Below are 27,220 nucleotides of genomic sequence, written 5' to 3'. Positions count from 1 at the left end.
AAAGGAAAATAGTTAGCATTATTTGATAATGCTAATTCACATCAAATTAGCAAAACTTATTAACGATAACACGCATCACATTGTCAAAATGGAAGGAAAAATAGTATAAGCATTAGCTACTCATATTCTTAAAATGTAAGAAAAAACATTGTTAGCATTAGCGGATAAATTAGTATTAGCTAATACTGGCAACCTACTTAGCATTAGCTGCTCACATTGTTAGAAATCAAGAGAATATGGTATTAGCATTAGTTGCCAATGCTTATTCACCTAAAATTAGCATTAGCCCCTAATGGTAGCCTATTTAGCATAAACTTCTTAATGCTAAATGAAGTTAATTAATGCTAAATAGGCTTAACTGAAATGAAAGTAATGTTAGCATCAGAGATGGGCAGTAACGCGTTACTTGTAATGCGTTACTGTAATCTGATTACTTTTTTCAGGTAACGAGTAAAGTAAGGGATTACTATTGCAAAAACGATAATTAGATTACCGTTACTTGCCTTTAGGAACGCTGCGTTACTGCATTACCAAAAAAACCGTGATTTTTTTTTTTGCGAGAATGTCTCATGACAGTGACGTAAGCAAGTGCGAGGTTTGTGACAATAGCTGTGTGCAGATCAACAATGGATCATATATCGAGTGCGGGAGAGAGTATTAGCGTGCAGCGTTTAAAGCGTGGAAGTACTGACCTTATTTTGAGTTTGATTCCATAAAAAGTGACAAAAATATTAGCGTCCGTTGTGCGTGGGAAGAAAACTTCTTTTTACAGCGAAACCCCCCCCCCCCCCCGAACTTCCAAGCAAGCACCGAGTGCGCTACGACGTAATGGGAAATTCACAGAGAAACTCGCGGATTCTTCAACTGGCCGCGGCACACTTGCACTAGGGTAAACCTCCGCCTACCCCAGTCCTGCTTTACAGGTGAAAATAGAGCAACAGGACCGTTAGTCTTTGATGTTATTTATTTTCTGCTGTGTTTTACTTGCATCTATTTAAAAGAGTGAGTGTAAACACATACAAAAAAAAATATTTCATGTGCTGGAATGTGTAGAAATTTGTTTAAGTGTTAAACAAATTTCTTCCAGTCAAAGAATGTTGCATATAATTAAATTTTTGCTTGATGCATAAAGTTAAAAGATTAAAACTAATAACACAAGTTTTAAAAAGGGACTTTTCCATTTGATTACATTTTGTATGATGGATTATGTAGAAAAAGTAGAATTGGGATGAAAGATCAATCGCTTTATCACCTATTCATGTTGTAAATCGTGTTTTTAAAATGTAACTAAGTAACTAAGTAATTAATTACTTTTGAAAATAAGTAATCAGTAAAGTAACGGGATTAGTTTTTTGGGGAAGTAATCGGTAATTAGTTACTGATTACTTTTTTCAAGTAACTTGACCAACACTGGTTAGCATTAGCTGCTGATATTGTTAAAAGGTAAGATAAAACATTGATAGCAGCAGCAGATAATGCTAAAACACATAGTAATTAGCATTACCTAATAATGGCAGCCTTCTTAGCATTAGCTGCTTATATTGTTATAATGCAAGGGAAAAGAGTTGGCAAAAACATTGTTAGCATTAGTAGATAATGCTAATTCACCTAAATTAGCATTAGCTAATGATGGCTACATACCTAGCATTAGCTACTGATATTGATTTAAAGCAAGAAAATATGGTATTAGCATTAGCTGCCAATTCCTATTCACCTAAAATTTGAATTAGCCAGTAATGGCAGTGTACTTAGCATTAATTCCTCACTAATGTAATGCTAATTCACATCAAATTAGCTTTAGCTTTAGCATTAGCTGCTAGCATCAGCCTACCTAGCACTAGCTGCTCACATTGTTAAAAGGGAAGAGAAAACAATATTAGCATTAGCTGGTAATAATTATTCACCCCAAATTTGAGTTAGCCGCTAATGGCAGCATACTTAGCATTAACTCCTCACATCGTTATAATGCAAATGAGGCTAACTTGCATTAAATTAGACTGCTGTTATTAGCTAATGCTATTTAGAAGTAGCTGCTCACATTGTTATAAAGCAAAGGAAAACGATATGAGCATTAGGTTCTAATGCGTATTTGCCTTAAATTAGACGTAGGTGCTAATGGCGGCCTACTTAGCATTAGCAGCTCAGATGTTGTAATGCTAGGGAAAAGAGTGTTAGCATTAGCCGTTCACATTGTTAAAAAGTAAGTGTTAGCATTAGTGCATAATGCTAATTCACATCAAATTAACATTAGTTAATAACGGCAGCCTATTTAGCATTAGCAGATAATGTTGACCTTTGCCCACTGGAAAAGTTAAGAACTAAAGATTTAGGAGTGGTTCGAAAGCTCTTTTTCATTTAAGAAACAAATGAATTCTGTTATTAAAACCAGCTGTAAGGTTTATATTGTTGATTGTCATTAATGCTTAGAAATATTTACTCATATATGCTTAGAGTTGTATAATCGATTGCATGATGATAGAGGTTTGATCCTTAGTAGTCTGTAAAGACTCTGTGTGCCTTCCAGAGTGCTCTGGCATGCACACACCACTTGGGGCCATGAGAGAGGTCGTACCCTCTCTTACTGATTTATGGTGTAGGACAGGGGTCTCAAACTCAATTTAGCTGGGGGCCGCTGCAGGCAGAGTCTGGGTGGGGCTGGGCCGCATTAGGTTTTCCACAAGAAAGGCATGGTTAAAAAATTGCAATCTTCTCAAATCTCTTTATTTTTATTTTTTAACACAAAATATGAAAAATAAATAAACAAATGAAGAATTAATAAGAAAATAAATCAATCTGTAATACATAAATAAAATAATAATAAGATATTTTTAGTCAGTGAACTTATGTGTTTTTTTCAGTCTTCTATATCTGCTGTATTTAGATTGAAATGTCTGTATTAACAGTTCTATAACCTTCTGAACATGAATGGAACACTGTAGAAAATGAACTGTTCTTCTGAACATGGCTTCTCCTGCCTACTCCTTGCTGCTAGAGACCTGGCAGCGTTTCCTCTCGCATAGCCGAGCCAGATTTGGCCTGAGGGAGGAAGCAGTTGCGACCCTCAGTATGTCTTGAAGATGATCATCCGTAAGTCTGGACCTGTACTTGGACTTATTGAAGTTCAAAGTGGAGAAGAGCTTTTCGCACAAGTATGTGCTACCAAAAAGGCACATGGTCCGCTTGAACATTCGGGAAAGCCGAGGGAATCTAGGGCTCAATTCTCTCAAAAATGGCCCAAGCTTGTCTGCTTTTCCACTCACCTCCCTGAACTTTGCTTTGAGTTCAGAGTTGCACTGCAGCTCAATGACCTCCATTTGAAGCACAGAAGGGGCATCTTGCACATCAAAGGAGAAGGGGTCCGCAAAAATTTGAAAGGTGCCTCTGTGTGTCTTGAAGTCAACAAATCTGTGATCAAATTCCTCCTGTAGCCTCAAAATGACATCAACATACTTGTCAGCACTGAATGGTGTGCCTGCATCCACGAGTGCCTTGCATGCTGGGAAATGGCAAAGGTTTGTCTGAGAGAGCTGAGCTTTCCAGAGTGCAAGTTTTGTGGAGAATGCTCTCACGTTGTCATAGGCAGCACTGACAAGTTGCCCCTGGCCTTGTAACGTCTTGTTCAGTACATTAAGCTCATGTGTTATATCAACAAGAAAAGCTAAGTCCATGAGCCATTTGGGATCAGTTAGCACAGGAACACTAACTCCATCCTTCTCCATGAAGGCTTCACTTCTGCTCTCAACTCAAAAAGTCTCTTTAATACATTTCCCCTGCTGAGCCAACGTACCTCAGTGAAGTCGAGCACATCCCCATATTCTGACTCCATTTCCTCTAAAAAAGCACAGAACCTTCGGTGCTTTAAGCCCCTGGATCTGATTTGGTTGATGCATTTCACAACAATAGATATCACATTGTCAAACTTCAGGCATTTGCTGCAAAGGACCTGCTGATGGATAATGCAGTGCAGAGCAATGGCCTCCTCCACGCCTTCCTCTTCCAGTTTTTTTTGAACAAGTGCCACCAGTCCATTTTTCCTCCCTGTCATTGATGGCGCTCCATCTGTTGTTATTCCAACAAACCTCTTCCATGGCAAACCAACATTCTCAATGGCATCACACAGCTTGTAAATATCTGCTGAGCGGTGGTCTGGCCATGCATTGGAATTACTGTGAGCAGCTCCTCCATCACTTCAAAACTGTCATCAACACCACGGACATACATTGGGAGCTGGGCGGTGTCGGTGATGTCTGTGGTCTCATCAAGAGCGACTGAGTATACACTGAAACATTTGGCTTTCTCTCACAGTTGGTCATAAATGTCACTTGACAGGTCAGAAATGCGATCTGCTGCGGTGTTGGCAGAAAGGCTGATGTTGCTAAACTGACCTTTCTTTCCCGGACAGACTATATTTGCAGCCTGCAATATGCACTTTTAGACAAATTCCCCTTCTGTGAATGGCTTCCCTGCTTTAGCAATCATCTCACTAACCACGTGGCTTCGACTGCTGCATTATTCTCTTTGGTTGCTTTCTTGGAGAAATCTTGCTGCCTCAGTAGATCTGTTTTAAGACTGGCAACCCGGTTCGCTCTCTCATCTCCCTGGTATTTTGCATCCACCTCAGCATGTCTAGTTGTGTAATGACGTTTCAAATTGTATTCCTTGTGCAGCGCAACTTTCTCTGTGCAAATAAGACAGGTCGGGGTGCCCCTGTGCTCAACAAAGAAATATTGCATTTCCCACTTTTCCTGAAATTGTCGGTGCTCATCACCAACCTTTCTCTTCACCGCAGGCTTTGAAAAAGACATGTTTGGGGCTATGTAACATTTATAATTGTACTTGGTGTCACTGTCACATTGAAGTTTCAATCAAGCGTTTAGCCGACGGACGGGGAACGTCTCAACGCGTAGAGAACGTCATTTCTGCTTCTTTTTCTTGCAACCGTAGCACGGCGATCAGCAGATAAGAAGCCGGTAGCAGTCTCGTTTGTTTTTACGCTCGATGTTCATGTCTTTCATGATGACACGAACACCGTGGCGTTTGCAGATGGTAGAAAGTACAGGGATATCGAGCGCCAAAAAGGCGACTGCTCACGGCGCCGGGCTGTTGTTACGGGAGAAAGAAGCGGAAATGACACCGTGACATATAACAAATAACATCACCTGTTTCTGATGTTAGTTGTTTTGACTGCTTTTACATTATATTGAAATATATGTAATGTTCATGTATGCTGCAATGCAAACGGAGTGATGCAAATAAAAAACATCGACCCACAAATTATGGTGCGACCCTATAATTAGTCACACACACACACACACACACACACACACACACACACCTACACTATGCACAGACTGGTACTCTTTGTTCATACCTGTGTAAGACGTCATATGTTAATGAACTTATGCATATTCATGTAACCTCAATAAAGAGCAGTGTTACGAGGGAGCAGACGAGAGCGACTGAGGTCAAGTGAAGGAACGGCGCTGTCACAGTTCTCTCCCTCATGAATTGTCTGGTTCCAGCGGTTGGTCTGTGCTAGACGACCCATCACCAGCTTTTTCCAGCTTTTTCCACTGGTTACCAGTACGTGGTAGAATCCAATTCCAGATCTGGTTGTTTGTCTTTAAATCTCTGAATGGATTGGCTCCATCTAATCTCTCTTTAACAAAATAATCCAAGTCGAGCCCTCAGGTCTGCAGATAAGTAGCTTCTGACCAGAACTAGACGTAAAAACAGAGGTGAGCTTTATCGATCGCTGCAGCCAAACTCTGGAACAGTCACCCTTCACATCAGGTCGTCACCAACACTCGACATTTTTAAAACCCGGTTGGAAACACATTTGTACTCTGTAGCTTTCAATTCTGACGAGTCTTTATAGTAATTACTGTGTATGTTTCCTATTTTCTCTCTACTCTGTGCAGCACTTTGGCTCAAGCTGTTTTTAAATGTGCTGATAAATAAATGTAGATTTCTTTGAATAAAACAGTGGAGCCGAGCTTTGAGCTCAGTGTGTAACAGTGTGTGTATGAGAGCCATGTAATGTCCATGTGTGCATGCTGACTGTGCTGCTCTGACCCCCCTCCTCCTTTCAGGGTGGAGCCTGCTGGAGTCCGATGGTTGACACCAGGTCTGAGGAAGTGTAAGTGTGTTTTTAATGGGATTCATGAAAACAAAGCAGCACACATTCAACCATCTTCATCATGTCAGGAGTCATCATCAAAGTGTCAATCAATGAACAGATGATGGATCAATAACTGCAGCTGGATTGTGTTTGTTCTCTCCATCAGATTCCTGTCAACTCACAATCAACACAAACACAGTGAACACAAACCTCCAACTGTCTGACAACAACAGGAAGGTGACACGTGTGGAGGAGGTTCAGTCATATCCTGATCATCAAGACAGATTTGATGTTTGTCCTCAGCTGCTGTGTAGAGATGGTCTGACTGGTCGCTGTTACTGGGAGGTCGAGTGGAGAGGACACGTTTTTATATCAGTGAGTTACAGAAGCATCAGAAGGAAAGGAGACAGTTATGACTGTTTGTTTGGACACAATGATCAATCCTGGAGTCTGTACTGCTCTGAAGATGGTTCTCAGTCTGTCAGGCACAATAAGATAAAAACATCCATCTCCTCCTCCTCCTCCTCCTCCTCCTCTGTCTCTAACAGAGCAGCAGTGTATGTGGACTGTCCTGCTGGCACTCTGTCCTTCTACAGAGTCTCCTCTGACACTCTGATCCACCTCCACACCTTCAACACCACATTCACTCAAACTCTTTATCCTGGGTTTAGACTCTGGTATCCTGGTGCCTCAGTGTCCCTGTGCTGAGTGGGGTGTAAAGAGTGTCTCCTGTTACAGAAACACTCTGACTGTTGAACAGATAGTTCAGTCTGTACATGTCTGTCTCTTTCACTCACAAACACGTTTTCAGATTCATGGATTCAATCAGTTGATGTTTGAAACTCTTCTAAATGATTCCTTGTAAACTTCTTCCTCTTCAGTCACAAACAAACAGGAAGTGATGTCACATGTGTTCCTGTCCACACAGCAGAATGAGTCTATTGCTGACAGTGATGTACAAACAGAGTGAGCATTTCTGAGGCCCAAAATAAACTGAGTAGTTCACTGAATGAACAATGGACTGTGAGCTCAGTTCCTTCATCATTAGTATGGATTATATATGTATATGTATTATATTAGTATCATATATATCAGGTGCTGCTGCTGGTGGTTTCAGTCATTGTGCAAATGTGCTGTTTGTAAGGTTGTAGCAACAACATGTAGCAGAGCTGATCTATGTTAGAGGATCTATCACAGCAGCTGAAGCCAAAGTCCAACACTGGATAGCAGCTGAGCCTGTGCTGAGTGTAGTGTTACAGGAAAAGGGCAGAAACACTGACACTGGTAGCTCACAGTGATGCTGACTGGGGCACAGAGCTGAATGATGCAGCAGCAGGACACTGTTTCAGTCTGACTGACAGAGAAACCTGTAGCTGTATCTACATGTGAGGCAGAGGCTACACAAGCAGCTTTCTATGTTTCACAGTGACTGAGATCTTCAGTGGGGGTGGACATGCTCCTGTACAGACCTCTGAGGAGAACCAAGGTGCAGTCAAAGAGTCCAGTCTGTCCTCACAGATGTGAACATGTGGTTTCATCAGGTCTGCTGTCAGCTAGCAGGCTCACATCAGAATCACTGTTCCTGAAAAACAGTCTGTGTGACATCATCAGTCAGCTGATCGTCCCAGATCTGAATGGTTTCTGTCTCTACTGAGGAAGTCAGAGAATATCACTGAGGTGTGGATCAGGTCTGAGTGAGCTGTGGAGGGACAGCTTTAAACAGTCCACAGGTCTCACGTCCTGCTCAGTCTGGTAGCAGATACCTCGTATTGTTCCAGATGTGCTGACATCACCAGCAGCAGCAGCACAGCTGTGTGATACGATGAATCTCAGTTATTGATCCAACACACAGTAAATACAAAGATCAGGATTTCTGAGAGTAATCATTATGAGTCTGAACACATGATCACTGAATGTTAGTCTCCACAATAATAAGCTAACACAAGCAAACACAGCTTTCAGCTCTTATTTTGAAACTGGCTTATTTAGAGAGCTGTGATGTGAGCGTGCCTGGCTCTGAGGCACTTGGGTCAGCCTCTGTTGTTTAGAAGTGTTACAGACTGTGAATGACACAGACCTGTCAGTTTTCCATGTTTGTCTGTAACACAGCTCAGGGGCTCCATGCTGAACGCATCCATCCAGTGTTATTGATCCAGTACTAATACCAGCATTGGGATCAATACTACAATACACAATCACATGTGTCCACGTGATGCAGTTTGAAGAGCAATAAGATGTCTCTGTATGAGGAGGCGGGGTCACAGGAGGTTCACAGAAACTCTGCAGCAGCATCATCAGCTCACATGGAAACTTTGATGATTCACTTCTGTGGTGTTTTTACAGAAACACGTCACAAAATTAGCTCCACCTGTTTTGTGTGTGAGCTTTGAGTTTCTTGTCTTCATTCTGGATTCTTGTGTTGCTGTTTTTACACACAGCAGATATTTCCTGGTTGCTTCCTTGATGACCACATGAAGCTTTCTGAAGCTTGGATTGAAAACGCTTCATTACTCAAAGCTTTCCAACACAGGCCTCTGTGCTACCATCTGGTGGACAAACATATGAAGTGCAGCGTGAAGCTACAAATTAAACTGCTTCAGCTACGTTTATATATAACATACTATAACCTATATAACTATATGTATAGTGTATTATGTAGGTTTTAGAGCTGGGGGTAGAATTGCTGATGGCCTGGTTGTTATTTATGTTCCCCATGGTTCACCAGCTCTCACACAACATCAGCACCAATGATCCACGTCCTTATAAACCTCTGAATCAGGTCCTGAAGCTGTGACGTCCTGAGTGAAGACCTCACTGATCACATGACTCTGGTCACCTGGACTCAGTGTTTCTGAAGCAGTGTGCTGGGTTTTTAAAAATACGTGGCTGCTGCCTGATGTTGGGCCCACAGAGGAAGACGACTCACTCGCTCTTCTTCACTTCCTCCTTAAACATGTGGAAGGAGAGCCAAGTGCTGCCAGACTCTTATTTCTGACAGGAACAGAAGAAACCACAGCAAACTGTTCCAGTTCTTCATCTTCATCACAATCGATTTATTTCTGATGGTGTCTTCAGTCTGAGGGTTTGAAGTTTCCATGTCTGTGTGATGTGTGGTGTGAAGGCTGCTGGTTAAACTGGGACTCACTGTTTAAAGCACTGAGTGCTCATAGAGAGATGCTCCATGAGTCCCAGTACAGACTACAAACATGGTGGAAACTTAGCTTTGATATCCACACACTCTGCACGTCTGTGAGTAACTGTGATGAAGATGTGCAGAGATCTGTGTACAAACAGGAGAAAGACTGTAAAGACTCTGTGCTTCTAACAGCCTCTGTTAACATACGTGAGGCTGTTTGTTGTTGTTGCCATGGAGCTTTTCACTGTTTGGGTCAGCAGGTCGTGTGATCAGGTTTGTTCTGTGAAAGCTGGACGATGGTTCAGTGTCAGGGTTTGTTTGCATTCATCAATAAATATCTAAATAAATCAAAGACTCCATGTTTTTTTCTTTCATCATGTGACCTCTGCTCATCCATCTCTGTGTGTATCATGATACATTTAGTTCATAATACACGAGTCAGAGAAATCAAACAAAAGCCAGCGTGATGTCCTGTATGGACAGGTGGAAGGAACCAAGTCCTCAGCTGAAACACTCGTGTTTGTCCACAGACAGGAAACACAGCAGGAAACTTCCTCACAGAAGTGCAGCTCATGGATAACACACTTCCTATCAGTCAGAATGAGGCTGGAGCCAAACACAGAAAGGTGTTTTTGTCCAGATGAGCCCAGAGAAGAAACACGAGTGTTCACAGACATCAGAAGCTCAGAGAGGTGAAACATGAGGTTGGAGTCCTCGTCAGCATTCAGAAGAGCTGCTGTGAAACCCTGAGTACTCATGACAGACTCTGATGGCACAAACACATCATGATTCAAACAGAAAGACAAACATGGAGCTCCTGATCCTCCTGCATGAGAACAAGCTGACATGAGCGCTGTGTCTGAGAGTGTCTCCCTGTCACAGTGACAATAACACAGCTGCTGCTCACAGTCATTAAACTGACCTGAGGTCAGCTGCTAGGACGTCTCTGTGCTCCTTACATATGAACCATGTGACCTCACATCAGTGCTGTGGATGACTGTAGTCATAGAAGAGTAGAGCTGTAGCAGGTGGTGTGAGGAGGAGGAGGAGGTGGTGTATTCTAGTTAACGCAGTACTGAAACACTCCAGCAGAGGGCGCTGTTAAGTCCTTATTGTAATACAGTTACTGTGTGCAGTTATACTTCATACATAATCTGCACTTATTTCCATCAGACATGCTGTCAGTAAATGATTGGTTTCTATTGATTCTACTTCCTGTTGACTAGTTTGATGACAGTGAAACAATCACAGCTGATTGTGTGATGATGTAAACTGTCACTGTTACATTCAGTGTGTGTGACATAATGTTAGTGCAGGGCTGATAACAGCCTGGTTCTGTTAGAAACACATGAACGTGTCCATAGATCAGTGTGTGTTTAACATGAGAGCTTCAGCCCTGCTGATGTGTTCAATAAAGACATGTAGGAAAACTGATGAGACTCTGAAATAACTCTTTATATTTATAATGTAACTCTGCATCAAAAGAACAACAAAGGATCCCAGACAGGTTTATGTGAACAAAGACGATTCTGATGTTTCTGTGTTTCTAACAGTTTGACATTATTAGTAAACAGACTGCAGTGAACAGGATTTATAAAGAGCTTATATATAAAGATATGACAGCTGTTTGACAAGTTTATCACTGTGTGTTTGGACCTGATCAGTCCAGCTGTTTACTTGAAATATGTTCATTTACCTGTTCTGTTATATTTATGTTCTTGTCTCTGTTGAAAAACACATTTTAATGTCCCTCAGATTTTTCTCCCAGATGAATAAATATAAAAATGACACAAACTGACTGCAGCTACTTTTTGTCCTTTCTGTCAAAAACCTTCATGTGACTCATGAGAGACACGTTTCAGCTGTTTGTGACAGATCAGAGGCCAACAAGTCATTTATAACACTTTCCATCATTGTTTAGCACAAACACATGTTGACACAGCAGCGGGGCCGCAGTGAGAGTCAGAGCGAGGAGATAAAAACTCCTGTTTGACCACAGCCTCAGTTTGTTCCTGCACTTCAAACACTTCCTGTTGTTGACTGGGTGGAGTCAGGAAGCCAGCGAGGCCCTGCAGGACTGAGACTGCAGACTGGGACGTGCTCTGTGATGGAGATCAACAGCATCACTGACTGTTTCTGTGAGGACACCATCATCCCAGCAGGGCTGTTTCCCAACAACAAGCCCTGGACCATCAGAGACCTGAAGCTGCTGCTGAATGAAAGAAGAGGATCTTCAGGTCTGGAACAAGGACGAGCTGAGAGTGTTAATAACGTTACTAATGTTCAGCTACACTTTACTAGGTCACATCTGTGACACACGTCACTTAAATAAAGAAGGAAATATTGGCTCTGTTTTATCTGCTGGGCCCAAAAGTGACTCCCCGTATTTAAACTGCTATGAATAACTTGTTGGTCTATAATATGTGAAACATGTGTCAAATGTCTCCATCATGAAAGATATCAGGTCATCTTGAGCCACAAAAACATTCCTATCATGAGGTAGAAGCTGGAATCAGTTTTTTGCAGACGTTTATATATCCAATATTTATCCAGTTAAAAGTTGAAATTCAAAAATGTCTTTTCAAGAGTCGTCTGTCCAAGAGGAGCAGAAACTGCAACAAATATAACAACAGTTATTTAAGGCTGTTTTAAATGGCCACAAAGGAGCAGATTGGTTATAATGCAGCTGCTTCAGAGGAATAAAGATGAAACACTGTTTTTATTTCATGTGTAACACCTTTCAATAATGTGTTGACTAAAGTCTATTGACCAGTATAAGTAAAGACATCACACACACACACATGGAAACACTGAAACCTGTTTTTGGTGCAGCAGCGGTCCCAGCTGCTCGCCTTTATCTAGACTGGGTCGGCTGCTTATCTCAATATAATCAATGTTTAAAGTTTTGTTCTCAGTGTTTCTGTGTTGCTTCGTATAGGATCTCCCAGCATCATCACTGTGCTGTCCAATCATTGTGTGCTAGGTTACCCTTATAGTGCAATGTGTGTTTGCACAAAGAGAAGCATGTGTGTCAAATATAAATAAGCACAGAACAGAAAAAGCTGCTCGTTTCTTCTATTTAGAGTCAAGTTAGTGTTTTGTGTCTTTGTTTGAGGCCTAATGTCAAGCAGAGGTGTGTGTAACTGGACTGGTCTGTTATATGTGTGAGATGTGTGCTTCTCTTCAGCATCATCTTTGTCACTGCTGATTCCTTTGTGTCATCATTTGTTGAGAAGAGAGAACAGTTATAACGGAGGAGCAAAAGGAAGCCCTGAAATCTGCATCCAACAAGGAAGTGTTGGCTCACCAGTGATCCCAGCAGAGGCCACTGGTTTGGCTCCAGTTGTTCTAGATTCAATGATGTTGTTGCTACAGATACATGTTAGCATCTTTATTGTAGTAAAGTCTTGTAATGTGAAGATAGAAACAAGGCAGAAAACAGCTCCATGATCTGATCTTAATGATGTTGTTTTTATTTCTGTCTTTCAGAACTGGATTGGAAACTATCAAAGGTCTAAAAACAGCCTCAACCCTCCCAAAGAGCAAACTTTACACACGTCATCTTTCAGCTACAATCTTTGTTGCAGGGATCTTCTGCCAAACAAGGCTGAGAGAAGATTTCTTACAGCTGTCATGTTGATGCTGTTTCAATCTTTGAGCAAACACACTCATATATTAGGGCTGATATCAGGGCTGCACAAGTTCTTTGTGTTTGTGATCATGAATAATAGAAGTCTGCCTGTTGAAGATCATGTTTGCTACATTATTATATGTCCTGTTATTGTTCTGTATTACATTCAGCTTTCAGCATCCTTTCCCAGCCCCCTGTTACACCATCCATACAAAGCCAATCTGACTGTGAGCCAATGTGTTTGATAGTTTGTGTTGGATCAATAGATTTGACAGACTTGGTTCTCATCCAGAGGGAAACAGTCCAAATTCAGATCTAATGAAATGATGGAGGCTGTTTCCTACCACGGTGCTAATGTGTGACTAACAAGGCTCATGGTCTCCAGCAGACAAGCGCCTGGAATGAGGTGAGCTGAGTGTTGCTTTGGTGGGTCTATGCCCACGTCATGCCATCAGGATTCATATTGGCAATAGTTCATATCTCTGTTCTTTAGCCTTCATCACAAAGCTGTGAAGGAAAAACAATCCAAACATCTAACAGGATTTGATGGATGCAAAGTCCACTGAGCTCTTTGTCATTTACAAACTTGTCCAACCAACAAGAGCACAGATGAAAAACACAGTGACAGTTAAAGGATTTTGCCATATATGAGCATAGATTACTTTCATATAGATTTTCAATGCAGGCTTTTAGTGAGCCGCTGGGTTCTGTCTAATAATCATCTCAGCATTTTACAATAGAATAGCTCTTTATTAGCTCTTCATTGATTGTTATTGGACATGAAACAAGGAAGCTGTGTTTCTCAATGGATGTTAGTTTCATGTTCATCAGGATCATTTTCTAAAGAGCTGATATTTAGACCATTTACTGCACTGGCTGCACATCCTGTCTACATTTCTCTGTATGTGCTGTAAAAACTGTGACTAGAGGCTACTTAAAAAACCTATGGCAACAACGTGACACTTAATTTATTTAAGTAGATTTTAATTTCAAGTGATTTATGTAAAATTTAGATAAAATGTTAATTAAATTTCAACAAAAAACAATAATATATATTATTAACATTCTCTTGTAAATATGTGTTGAATTTAGGGACAAAATCTCAAATTGAAGGTTAAAATTGCTAATTGTAACAAAAAATTAGTTCATTTGAAATGAATATCTGAGAAAAATTACTTTGAATTTACTAACGATCTGGCAAAGGTTTAGTAAAAAATGACTAAAATATCCATTACAAAGAAATTAAAACTTTTTGTTTTTAATTAAAACTCAAATTGGATTCACTAATTTTCCAATTAAACTTTATAATTAATGACTGAATAGTAAGAGAAAATCAAATTAATTTAACTTCTTTTCTGAGTAAAATGAATCAATTTCACAAAGACAACATTCAAACAGTAATTGTTTTTATTGTGGAATATAAAACATATACAAAATTTATAATATAACATTTTTCTGATTAATTTAGATTGTATGCACTGAAATTCTTCACTAGTGCTCGCCCCAAAATAATAGGAAGAATAGGCCATAATTGAAAATACAGTTTCAGCCAACTTCTCGAGAATGTCAGTCTTTACTTTGGAGGTGGGCAGAAGATTTCCACTCTTTTTATTCTCCTCGGTGGCTCTTTCCAGGTACATTTCAGTTTCATATGCAGACTGTGGGGAACAGCTTCGGCTCACAACGTTCTGTGAACTTCTGCCTTTTGAGAATAATGGTGTCCTGAGAAGATGTGGTTGCAGCAGAGTCTGCATTGGACACAACTGGATTGGATGATGAGTCATAGTCAGTTGACGGTTGATCAGAGACGAAAACTGGCAGGATGACCAGGGTGATGCCAACAACCTTCACAGTAGTCCTGAAACTTTGGTTTAAAATACTGAAGACTGAAGTCGTTTGAAATCCCAAAGGTATCCTTCACAACACTTTGCAGCTCCTCTACTGTTGGTGGGATCCTGATGGAAGAACCAACTTCTCCATTTGGTCATCAGTGATTACATGGAGCTCTATCTCGTTCAACCTAGAATAAAATGTAAATGGGCAGAGTTACGTTAGATTAAGTAGGGTCAACTTGGTCATTTTCTGCTGCTTCAATTTCAAAACTAGTAGTTTAATTTAATACAATCATCCATCACAACCTATTCAAAATGCATAGTCTACATACTGATCAGCTGAATTTAAGTTGAGGGATCTTCCAACAACTGAAAAGAACACAACATTAATAACAATCGCACTCTCCAAAGTAACAATTTTACACACACAAATTGTTAAAGACAAATTTGAATTAATACTAAAATTTTTAAAGGTGAGGTTCACATATAAAACAATGAAACTCTTTATTAGATTAAAAAGGGGATAGACTCTATTTTCTGTACCGATCTGGTGACAGATCATGACATGAAATAACACTATTTGTGTATTTATATACTGTATATATCTTCCCATATTTGAAAAGATGTCCTTTTAATCTACACAAGGTCATCTCTGTATCCAAACACCATCGGGTGTTAAACATAGAAATTATGAAAGTCTTATGTCAGATTAAACACGTATTACAATATTACTTCCTGAGCGTACCTTTGTCTTGAAGATCGTTCTACAGAAACATCGTGACTGAGCGTGGGTCTCACTGATACACGACCAAGTTTAACTGGAAACTTGCATCATCCCTCTATGTGAGCTGTGCCTGCACTAAAGTCACGGGGCTCCGACAGCATGAAAATGAAAACCAGTTATTTTGCTGGACTGAGCCACTTTAGCTTCATTACCACAACTGAAAAACTGCGTGGAGACAAAAGCTTTGAAAAACTGTGACTGACAAAATCCTGCACAAATGATTTTAACTACATCACTGCTGAGTGCAAAACTTTTTCATAAAATGTTAAAAGTAAATGAGGGAGGCTACAGCCCATCGAAATACATCATTGATATATTTTTAATATGGTAAACTTGGTTAGTCAAAGCTCTGAAGTAACACAGCTGTGAAGGCTTGGAAAGTGACCTTATGCTAGCAGTCCACTTCGTGCCATTTTGTGTAAAAATACGATACTGTCATTACAGCGGTCATTATTAATCTAATTTTGACGTATCAGACTGTTTAGAACTTTTACTCTAAACTGCTACACGTTACTGTTTAAAACGTGTCGTATATTCGTACAAATGAAGATAATCTTACCTCGGACAAAATGGAGATCATCCACTGCTGAAGCGTGTGTGTCCTGCACGTGGCACAACGGACTACAGGCGGAAGTGTAGAATGATTGAAATGAAACTGCTTTCATTAGTTAAATCTATTAGAGTTCTTCATTTTTCACGGTACTCATACATTTTTGTTAAATCTGCTCAACAAACTATTGCTTAATTTACCCCAAACAAAATTGTGTAAATTTAAATAACTGAACATCTCAAAAATGTTTAATTTTGCTTAGATTTAATTAAAACAACACATACATGTTTTTACTGAGTATTACTTTCCTATTAGATACTAATTAACCCAAATCACAGTTTTTACAGTGTGTGCTGTGTTTGTCTGTTCATATTTCTCCATATTGACACAAACAGTGAACAGCAGTAGATCTACTCTTCATCTGTTTTAGGCCCAGTGAAAGATATGAAGCAGAAATGGTGTCATTAGGAGAAGAAGAGAAGAACAAGTCCGGCGAGGAGGCAGCAGCTCTTAAAGATGAAACACAGCAACTTAGCCCTGAGCTCAGAGAGCTTCACATGAAAAAGCTCCTCAAGCAGATCATGTCAGAGGTTTGTCATCAACAGGAGGAACTGTTAATATCATAGGATGAAGGATGCTTGTCAGCTGGATGAAGAAGGTTATTTAATGGCAAACGTTCACATTGAAGTCAAATTGTCGTGTTGAACAGATTCATGTACTGATCGTCTCCAGAATGTTAGAAGAGCTTCAATGAATCATTAGAAACAACTTACAGCTGCACAGTTGTGTCAAACCAATCTTTGTGTCATTGTGGGATTGTTGTGTTTCTACATGTGACACACGTCTAAAACGTGCACACAATCTGAACACAAACAGGGACTCATTTGTTACCACAGCCAGATGCTGAGAGCCATTTACTTGTAGTCCTGTGTCTGTATATATGAACCATTAGATGTTATTGGAATGATTGTCAGCTTTGATAGTTTCATGTATGTTTAGCTGGACGGCTGTTTGATCCTCGACATGTTTAAAGGTGTCCAGTCCTGAGACACTGGGGGTGGAAACAGCTGTGATGTCATTGGACTGTCACAAAGACAGAAGTGCATGAAGTGAGCAGCCAAGGAGCCGCTGATGTTTTGGATTCAACAGCATTTGAAAGGTTGACACAGACACATTTGCACATAGAAAGCTAAATCTGTCATATGCCACAGTGAACTCACTGTTCAGTGTTTTTCAGGAAGCTTCTTAACTGCCTCTGCTGCCAAACAAGCAGCTGATGTCCTTGAGAAGAAGCTGAAGAAGTCTTCAACAACAAATACAGGAAGTGGACTTTCAAATACTGGATTCACTTTAGACTCACAGAGAAATGACTCAACTAGCTGTGTTTGATTGACTCCTTGCTGAGGAGGCAGGTGAAGCAGGTGGAGCTGTTGTAATGCTACCAGAGGGTGTGTCTTAGTAACTCTGTGAGGTAGAACTGGATCCAACATTGTGGATGTGTTGATGTTGGAGCCATTAAGATTCTCTGGCCACACTGTAGGATTTCCCTTTGATTCACTGTGGGGGCATTTTGGAGTCTGTCAATGAAACTCTTCATATTTGTGTTTGACACCAGTTTATAGAAACAGAGAAATGTGTCATGCTTTTGTTCAGCCTCCACAAATACACACATTTGTTCATTGGTTGGACTTTTTGTAAGGAGACACATTGAAAACCATGTTAATAAGATCTTGTTGTTTCCTGTGGATCCGACACAGAGAGTGGACTTCAGACAGAAACCGTGGAAGAGATTTTAGAGGCCGTGTGTGGCAACAGGAAGTTTCTGTATGTTTGCTGATCTTACATGTGGAAAACAACACGTGATGTTTGTGAAGTTCTACAATGATCATTGTTCTCACAGCATTTTGAGTGGGAACAGTTCAAACTGAGAGTAGTGGGAGTTATTTACTGATTGAAACAAGCTGAATGTTTCTGTGCACGATGAAGATCAGCAGCAGCAGCTCAGCTGATCAATGAATTGACATCTATCAGTCGTTTCATGAGATGAAGTCATCAGCAGACATTTGTTCTAACTGTGTGATAAATGTCAGAACGTCAGGGCTCTGCTTTAGTCACTACTTGATGATCATTGGCTCATTGTTGAATCCAGTGGCCCAGTCTGACCTCTGACCCTTTGCTGCAGGTCTTCTGTGTTATCTCCACTTTCATGTCTGATCTTCTGCTGTATCATCCAAAATAAACATCTGAATCATTTCCAACACTTCAGCAGATCTTTAGTTTGGGCAGTACAGTACAAAATAACACATACTGTACTATACTGCCCACTTCCTGATCTTATTGGATCTGTGTGTGAGGTTGGTGAAGGAAACACATGTTTACTGAGTGAATCGCTGCCATCAGGAACTAGTTTTTATATCACAGCCTAGAAATCACACAGGACCATTTCTGCAAGTGAAAAGTCCTAATTGGAGGAAAATAATTGTGTAGTTTGTGCGACTGTTGTTTGTAAATGAAGAATTGTCCCAACTACATGTGCTGCTGACCTTTGACCTTTTCTTTAGGTACACAGAGGAGTCTGTGGAAACATCCAGAACTGAGGCAGTGCTACAGATGTCTTCAAATAAAGTGGTGTATTTAACCTGTGATTGTGCAGCATACAGCCCACACAAAGCTAACGAGTGGCTTTGACATGTAAACAGTAAACAGTGCTCCATGTAATACTTGGCTAGATGGCAGTAGCGTGACTCCCCAGTCAGCCTTTGACCAGTCCAGTGTTTCTGTTTCAGTCATTTAAACATTGTGATATCCAGATAAGTGAAATACCCTCCACAGAGCAGCAGCATGACTACATGATTTCCCTAATCCGGCGATACAGGAACAGCCGACTGTCTCCACTACTCCACTTTCTCTTAGCATTAGCCATGCTAAGTGTTTAGCTTGATTAGCGCTCTGGCTCGGCTCTACAGCTGCTTTAAGAAAAATAAAGTCGTCTTGTTTGTTGAGCAGTACTTTATCATTGTTGTTGCTGTGCAGGTAATTATACGCCTCGGTGCTCTTATAATTACACAATTCCTCGCCAACAACGCCTTCGGAAAATACAAGTCATTAATAATGTGGATGTAGCTAACATCGGGCCATAGTTTAAAGTCATCTACCGTGAGAAGTGACGAGCGAGGCGCTGCTACTGAACTGTTCTTAAAGATTTTTAAAACATCTCTACTGTCTATACACCTTTAATGTGTTGCCATTTACACCAGGTAAAAACACCTGATTCATTCCAGTTTCTCTGCTTTCACTTTGAATCATGTCAACATGAAGCCTGAGCGTCTGTGATGAACACACTATCAGCATCACTGACATATTTCATCATTTAAAAACACTTCCTGTCACTGTGGTGGTTACAGTGACGTCATGCAGTTTCTGCTTTGACCTCCAGAGGGCGACAAATCAGCACAGACAGAGAGCTCCATTCAAACTTTGCTGCCATCAGTAATAATTCTTCAAATATAATCATCAGTGTTTGAGCAGTTATGATATCAGGGACAATCTAGACATGTGTGACAATACTGAACATGTCACATGACACACCTTAAACATCATGTGATCCACTCTCAGTCTGCACTTTCATTCATGACTTCAACAGGTTGAAATGAGCTTTGAAGAAACATTCAGTGAAATAAATCTTTCATGGATTCATGTGAGCAGCAGATGAACTTTACAAAGAATCAGTGGATTTATCTTCTGTTTTAGATCAACTTTGATCACGTCGAGCCATCTTAAGTCCGTTTGTTCTTCTCACTCACTAACATCTCATATGATTTCAGATCCCTGCTGTTCCCCAGCTGCCCTGTAGGTGGCCGCAGTGTGCCTCAAACCATTTACAGATGATTACAGGTCGTTCACAGTTCAAACAGGTCCAACATAAGAAATATGTAGAAAATATTCTGGCTATAACAGTTTGGGTCAAAGTGCAGATGTTCCAGATGTTCTGAGTCTCTCTGTGTTTCATGTTAACATGTAGATGTTGGACCAAAGTGAAGCTTTTTGATGTGACTGCAGGAATGTGAAGTGTAACTCTGAGCTTTAGGAAATGAAACTAAATGGACTTTTTCTCCTTTATTTATAGGAAAGTGTAGGAGAGCAACAGATGAACAAGCGTTACTGTAACAGGAAACACAAACACATCATCAGAGGATCTTTATGTTCATCATCATCACTGTTTCCTTGTTCTGTCACAAACACACAACACTTCCTGCTCTCTCTCTGATTGATCTGATTGGCTGTTTCATTCACAGGAGGTCGGGGCGCCACACAAACAGCTTTAACTGCACAACGACACACTTTAAATCATCTACAGACAAACCTGTGTGTTTGATTTAGGAAGAAATAATAAAGAAGTGTATACAGCTGTCCATAAAGCAGCTTCTCACACAAACTCTGACACTTCAGGAACTTTTCCTCCTCTATCAGACATTCTCTCCATACCTGAGAGTGTCCAGTCTCCAGCCTGGATCCTTCAGTCCAGCCGACAGAAGCTTAATTCCTGAGTCGCCTGGATGATTGTAGCTCAGGTCCAGCTCTCTCAGATGGGAGGGGTTGGAGCTAAGAGCTGAGGCCACAGAAGTACAGCCTTCCTCTGTGATCAGACAGCCTGACAGACTGCAGACACACAAAACAACAATCCGTCTGTTATCCAACTCTATGGCAGCATAACTAAGGGATGGTTCAGGGTCACCTGAAAGTAGAGAGGGTGTCTGTCTCCTGAACTCAAACTGGGTGCTGCTTCCACACCCAGTCCAACATAGCCAGGCTTTCTTTGCTGCTTTGACAAAACCTCAAATCCCAGTCAGAGATGATGAGCATCATCACAGTGATGATCATTTCTCTGTTAACTCAGGCTTTCTGCTTCAGGATCTGTGCACGCTCACAGAACAAGGAGACCTTTAAACATCATTTCACTAAATGGATGGACTGAGCTCGGCCTACAGGTGAACTGGATAAATAAAGATTTGACTTCAGTGTGCTCAGTGTTACTGTCTATTCCTAACATATTCCTAACATGATAGCTGCACTTTAGAGCTCTAAAACTGGAACTGACACATATTTAAACTCTACATGTTACTCAGTACATTCAGTTCTGACACTCGCCCACAGTCCAACAAGGGAAACGTGGAGATCACATCAGTTTGTCACCAAAGTCTAATTATTCCAGAGGGCAGTGTTGATACAAATTATTTGTAAGCAAAGTTGAGTTTTTTATCGTTGGAGTGCTTCATGTCTGAAGTATCACTTAAATGCATTACACACTGTTGATGGCAGCAAACAAACCACCCAAACAAAAAGAGGTGGGAGACATGGGCACACTACGTAGATTCAGCTTGTGGGAGGAGTCTAGATAAACCAAAGAAAGACATGCTAACAAACGCCACAGTGAAGTGAGTAGCTACAAACTGCAGGCTGATTAGTGTTGTTGAAGAAGTCAGTCTGAGGAACGTTCTTAGGATCAACAAATGACGGCATGTATGAGCCTCCCTCAAGACGCAGCATCACAAGAAGAATACATGAGCTGTAGAAAAAGGAGAGACTACGAAAGCCACAACGCTACAACCTGCACCAGCTGTTGGTCTCTCTGGAGACTACTGGGCGTGGCTGGGTAACCATGGTTACCTGGGAGTTACAGTACATGATATTAATGAAGAGTGGGAGCTGCGTTCTGTAGCAAACAATTTGTTATGAGGTAATCAGCTGATCTTACTTTAACCGGAAGCCCTTCACAACAATTGCAAAGCCGTTATTTTGTCCAACTACCATCAGTTCGTCTGTACTGATGGTAACTTAAAGTCACACTAATGTCGTTTAGTTTGTATAGTGTAAGTAGTAGAAGTATACTACAGTACAATGATCACTGATAGGATAGATTTATGTAGATATTCACCTTTGTGTTTAACATTACTGCATTATAGTACTGTGATCTTTGACCTTATATATGGTTATGTTAGCTATACTGATGTATGTACATATATGTACGTACATATAACTGGATATGTAACTTATCTATTCATCTTATTTGTCATGTATTTGTATTGTGTACTTCCTTTTTGTAAGAAACCACACACGTGATCACAGCCACAAGAATCAATCAGTCAAAGAATAAAGTGCCTCAAACCAAACCTTAAGCTCCTTATTCCACACGCTGGGATCATTTGGCCTTCAGTGGTGTTCTGGCTGACACACCAGAGTGACCGGAGTGCTAAACAGTGTCATCCCTGATATCTCCACTACATTTAATCGTGCTTCAGCTTGTGGCTGCCGTTAGCTGGACTGCTAGTTAGTTGATCTGTTAATTAGCTGGTGTGCTAGTTAGCCAGTGTGCTAGTTAGCCGGTTTGCTAGTCAGCTGGTGTGCTGACCAGCGAACCTGTAGGTTACAAGATGAGGTTGTCTGTCTGATGAGCCAGCTCTCTCTGTCTTGGTTCTTTTGTCCTTGGGCAAGACACTTCACCTACCGCTTACTGGTGATGACCAGAGGGGCCGATGGCGCAATATTGCAGCCTCGCTACTGTCAGTCTGTCCCAGGGCAGCTGTGGCTACAACTGTAGCTTACCTCCACCAGGTGTGTGAATGTGAGAGTGAATGAATAGTGGAATTGTAAAGGGTATTTGAGGGTCTCGCAAAGCGCTATATAAATGCAATCCATTATTATTATTAGAAGCATCTTTAGGCCTGGCTGTGCTCATTCTTCCTCCAATCTCTCCTTACCAATGATAACAACTACATCAGTATTAGCTCAATAACAATTTCTGCAATTCAATGGTGGACATTCATTTTTAAACCTTGTGTAAAACGATAAAACCTAAAAGTCTGAGTATTATTCTTTGTGCAAACAGCTCTTGCAGGTTCCCCCGGACTTAATAATTAATTAATAATAATAAAAATAACCTTTCCTTTAAGCAGCTGTTCAGGCTACTAAACTAATCCCAGAAATAACAAGTGACACCATTGATAGTGGAGCTACCTTTAACAGGTGAAACTGATTTGACCTATAAGGCTACTGCAGTTACTTCTTATCAGGGTTAGTAGGGAAGACATCTGGATGAGGTAGTCAGTAGTATGTAGTTAGTACCGGGGGAGTCCCCTCCCCCACATCGGCACCAGAACCCTGTATTATCTACAGGGTAAGACTGCCTGTTTTATCAAACTATGGCCATTACTACTGTGATCATTTGCAGCCCAGTGTGCCACTCTCTCTGCTGGGATGAACCACTGGAGCTCACCCAGTCATCCCTTTCTTTCTCTCAAGAAGAAGTGAAATAAATATATTTATTATGTTACGAGTCTAATATTCTTTAAATCAAACTGTAATGAATAAATCAAGCAAGAAGATTTGGTGGCTCCAAGTGTTGTAGAAGAAAAGATAAACATCTCATTTTGAGAAAAAAGCCTTTAAAATTAAGTACTGTGAATAAAAAACAAACAGCGAACCAATCAGTAGTCGCCAATATCCTCCTAATTTCATTCACAAAGAAATCAAATATATATATTATGGGCCCAAAGGAGCCTAAATCTTTAAATCAGGCAGTACATGAAGTATTTTTTTAAATAAACAAAGACATGACTATAACAACTTTTAGTAATTCAGAGTCCAATTATCCACTCAAATGTAAATAAAAGTTCACTTGACAGCTGTATAAAAGTTACCTGTTTATACAATAATATAAATCCCATTTCAAATGATCATCTGTGGAAAAGTTTGAATCCTGACCTGAGAGTTGCCACTGCACACTGTGAACTCTTTAGTCCAGCAGACAGAAGCTTCACTCCAGAATCCTGCAGGTCAGAGTTACTCAGGTCCAGCTCTCTCAGACTGGAGGACTGGGAGCTGAGGACTGAGGACAGAGCTTCACAGCTTCTCTCTGACAGGTTACAGCCACTCAGTCTGAAAAATAAAAGAGAGTCTATACAACAAATACTCTTGTAGAGTTTGTTATTACATTTCACAACATTAAATCTTGACTTTCTATTTTTAAAGGAAACATAAACATACTAAGATACAACATCATATGAACCAGTCTTACTTGTTATCATCTATCGTCCACCTGGGCCTTACACAGAGTTTCTGTCTGATTTCTCAGACTTTATATCTAATTTAGTTCTGAGCTCAGATAAAATAATTATTGTGGGTGATTTTGACATCCATGTTGATGCTACAAATGACAGCCTCAACATGGCATTTAATCTATTGTTAGACTCAATTGGTTTCTCTCAAAATGTAAAAGAACCCACCCACCACTTTAATCACACTCTAGTTCTCGTTTTAACATATGGCATAGAAACTGAACATTTAACAGTGTTTCCTGAAAACCCTCTCCTGTCTGATCATTTCTTGATAACATGTACATTTACAATAATTGATTACGCAGCAGTGGAGAGTGGACTTTATCAAAGTAGATGTCTTTCTGAAAGCGCTGTAACTAAGTTTAAGAATGTAATCCAGCCACTGTTATCATCGTCACTGCCCTGTACCAACACAGAGCAGAGCAGCTATCTGAACGCTACCCCAACAGACGTCGATTATCTTGTTAATAATTTCACCTCCTCACTACGTACGACTCTGGATACTGTAGCTCCAGTGAAAACTAAGGTCTCTAATCGGAAGTACCTGACCCCGTGGTATAATTCTCAAACACGTACCCTAAAGCAGATGACTCGTAATCTGGAGAGGAAATGGCGTGTCACAAATTTAGAGGATCATCATTTAGCCTGGAGAAATAGTTTGTTGCTTTATAAGAAAGCCCTCCGCGAAGTCAGAACAGCTTACTACTCATCACTGATTGAAGAAAAGAAGAACAACCCCAGGTTTCTCTTCAGCACTGTAGGCAGGCTGACAAAAAGTCAGAGCTCTTTTGAGCCAACCATCCCTTTAACGTTAACTAGTGATGACTTCATGAACTTCTTCACAAATAAAATTTTTATCATTAGAGAAAAAATTACCAATAATCATCCCACAGATGTAATATTATCTACAGCTACTCTTAGTACCATTGATGTTAAGTTAGACTCTTTCTCTCCAATCGATCTTTCTGAGTTAACTTCAATAATTACTTCCTCCAAACCATCAACGTGTCTTTTAGACCCCATTCCTACAAAACTGCTCAAAGAAGTCCTGTCATTGATTAATTCTTCGATCTTATATATGATCAACCTATCTCTAATAATCGGCTATGTACCACAGGCCTTCAAGGTGGCTGCAGTTAAACCTTTACTCAAAAAGCCATCTCTAGACCCAGCAGTCTTAGCTAATTATAGGCCAATCTCCAACCTTCCTTTCATATCAAAAATCCTTGAAAGAGTAGTTGTCAAACAGCTAACAGATCATCTGCAGAGGAATGGTTTATTTGAAGAGTTTCAGTCAGGTTTCAGAGTTCATCACAGCACAGAAACAGCTTTAGTGAAGGTTACAAATGATCTTCTTATGGCCTCTGACAGTGGACTCATCTCTGTGCTTGTCCTTCTTGACCTTAGTGCAGCATTCGATACTGTTGACCATAATATCCTATTAGAGCGATTAGAACATGCTGTAGGTATTACAGGTATTGCACTGCAGTGGTTTGTATCATATCTATCTAATAGACTCCAATTTGTGCATGTAAATGGAGAGTCCTCTTCACACACTGAGGTTAATTATGGAGTTCCACAGGGTTCAGTGCTAGGACCAATTCTGTTTACATTATACATGCTTCCCCTAGGCAGCATCATTAGAAGACATAGCATACATTTTCACTGCTATGCAGATGACACCCAGCTCTATCTGTCCATGAAGCCAGATAACACACACCAATTAGTTAAACTGCAGGAATGTCTTAAAGACATAAAGACTTGGATGGCCACTAACTTTCTGCTTCTTAACTCAGATAAAACTGAGGTCATTGTACTCGGCGCTGAAAAGCTTAGAAATATGGTATCTAAGCAGATTCTTACTCTGGATGGCATTACCTTGGCCTCCAGTAACACTGTGAGGAACCTTGGAGTCATTTTTGACCAGGATATGTCCTTCAACGCACATATTAAACAAATATGTAAGACTGCGTTCTTCCATTTGCGCAACATCTCTAAAATTAGAAATATCCTGTCTCAGAGTGACGCTGAAAAACTAGTTCATGCATTTATTACTTCCAGGCTGGACTACTGCAATTCATTATTATCAGGATGTCCAAAAAACTCACTGAAAAGCCTTCAGCTAATCCTAAATGCTGCAGCAAGAGTACTGACAGGGACTAGAAAGAGAGAGCATATTTCTCCTGTTTTGGCTTCCCTTCATTGGCTTCCTGTTAAATCCAGAATTGAATTCAAAATCCTGCTCCTCACATACAAGGTCTTAAATAATCAGGCCCCATCTTATCTTAATGACCTTGTAGTACCATATTACCCTATTAGAGCACTTCGCTCCTGCTCTGCAGGCCTACTTGCTGTTCCTAGAGTATTTAAAAGTAGAATGGGAGGGAGAGCCTTCAGTTTTCAGGCCCCTCTTCTGTGGAACCAGCTTCCAGTTTGGATTCAGGAGACAGACACTATCTCTACTTATAAGATTAGGCTTCAAACTTTCCTTTTTGCTAAAGAATATAGTTAGGGCTGGACCAGGTGACCCTGAATCCTCCCTTAGTTATGCTGCAATAGATGTAGGCTGCCGGGGATTCCCATGATGCATTGAGTTTTTCCTTTCCAGTCACCTTTCTCACTCACTATGTGTTAATAGACCTCTCTGCACTGAATCATATCTGTTATTAATCTCTGTCTCTCTTCCACAGCATGTCTTTTATCCTGTCTTCCTTCTCTCACCCCAACTGGTCGCAGCAGATGGCCGTCCCTCCCTGAGCCTGGTTCTGCCGGAGGTTTCTTCCTGTTAAAAGGGAGTTTTTCCTTCCCACTGTCGCCAAAGTGCTGCTCATAGGGGGTCATATGATTGTTGGGCTTTTCTCTGTATCTATGAAGCGCCTTGAGGCGACATTTGTTGTGATTTGGCGCTATATAAATAAAATTGAATTGAATTGAATTGGTTTCAGCTGTATATTTGATGATGTTTGTGTTTGGCTTGATTGTCAGCACAAAGAGGAACAGAGAGGGAGACAGAGGAGGATGAGGACGAGGAGAGAAGAGAAATGGAACAAGA

General features: G+C 40.6%; 1 protein-coding gene across 20 annotated transcripts in view; it reads left to right on the top strand.

Annotated features, from left to right (window-relative positions):
• LOC118453432 (protein NLRC3-like) overlaps positions 1 to 27,220 on the top strand; it is an 815,502-nt gene that overhangs the window by 517,234 nt on the left and 271,048 nt on the right. For 12 of the 20 annotated variants that reach the window (XM_087837945.1, XM_087837974.1, XM_087837962.1 and 9 more), the window contains 2 exons: positions 6,093 to 6,139; positions 6,288 to 7,138. The exons of the other annotated variants lie outside the window; for them this stretch is intronic. In XM_087837945.1, coding sequence (XP_087694071.1) covers positions 6,093 to 6,139; positions 6,288 to 6,829 — 589 coding nt within the window. In that variant the 3' untranslated portion in view covers positions 6,830 to 7,138. Of the gene's footprint in view, positions 1 to 6,092; positions 6,140 to 6,287; positions 7,139 to 27,220 lie in introns of those variants that run through there. 20 annotated transcript variants of the gene reach the window in all.

The sequence above is a fragment of the Neolamprologus brichardi genome, chromosome 3 (assembly GCF_056152115.1).
Source record: "Neolamprologus brichardi isolate AB-2024 chromosome 3, ASM5615211v1, whole genome shotgun sequence".
Taxonomy (NCBI): Eukaryota; Metazoa; Chordata; class Actinopteri; order Cichliformes; family Cichlidae; genus Neolamprologus; species Neolamprologus brichardi.
The sequence above is the reverse complement of the archived record's forward strand: the minus strand, read 5'-3'. Positions and strand labels throughout refer to the sequence as shown.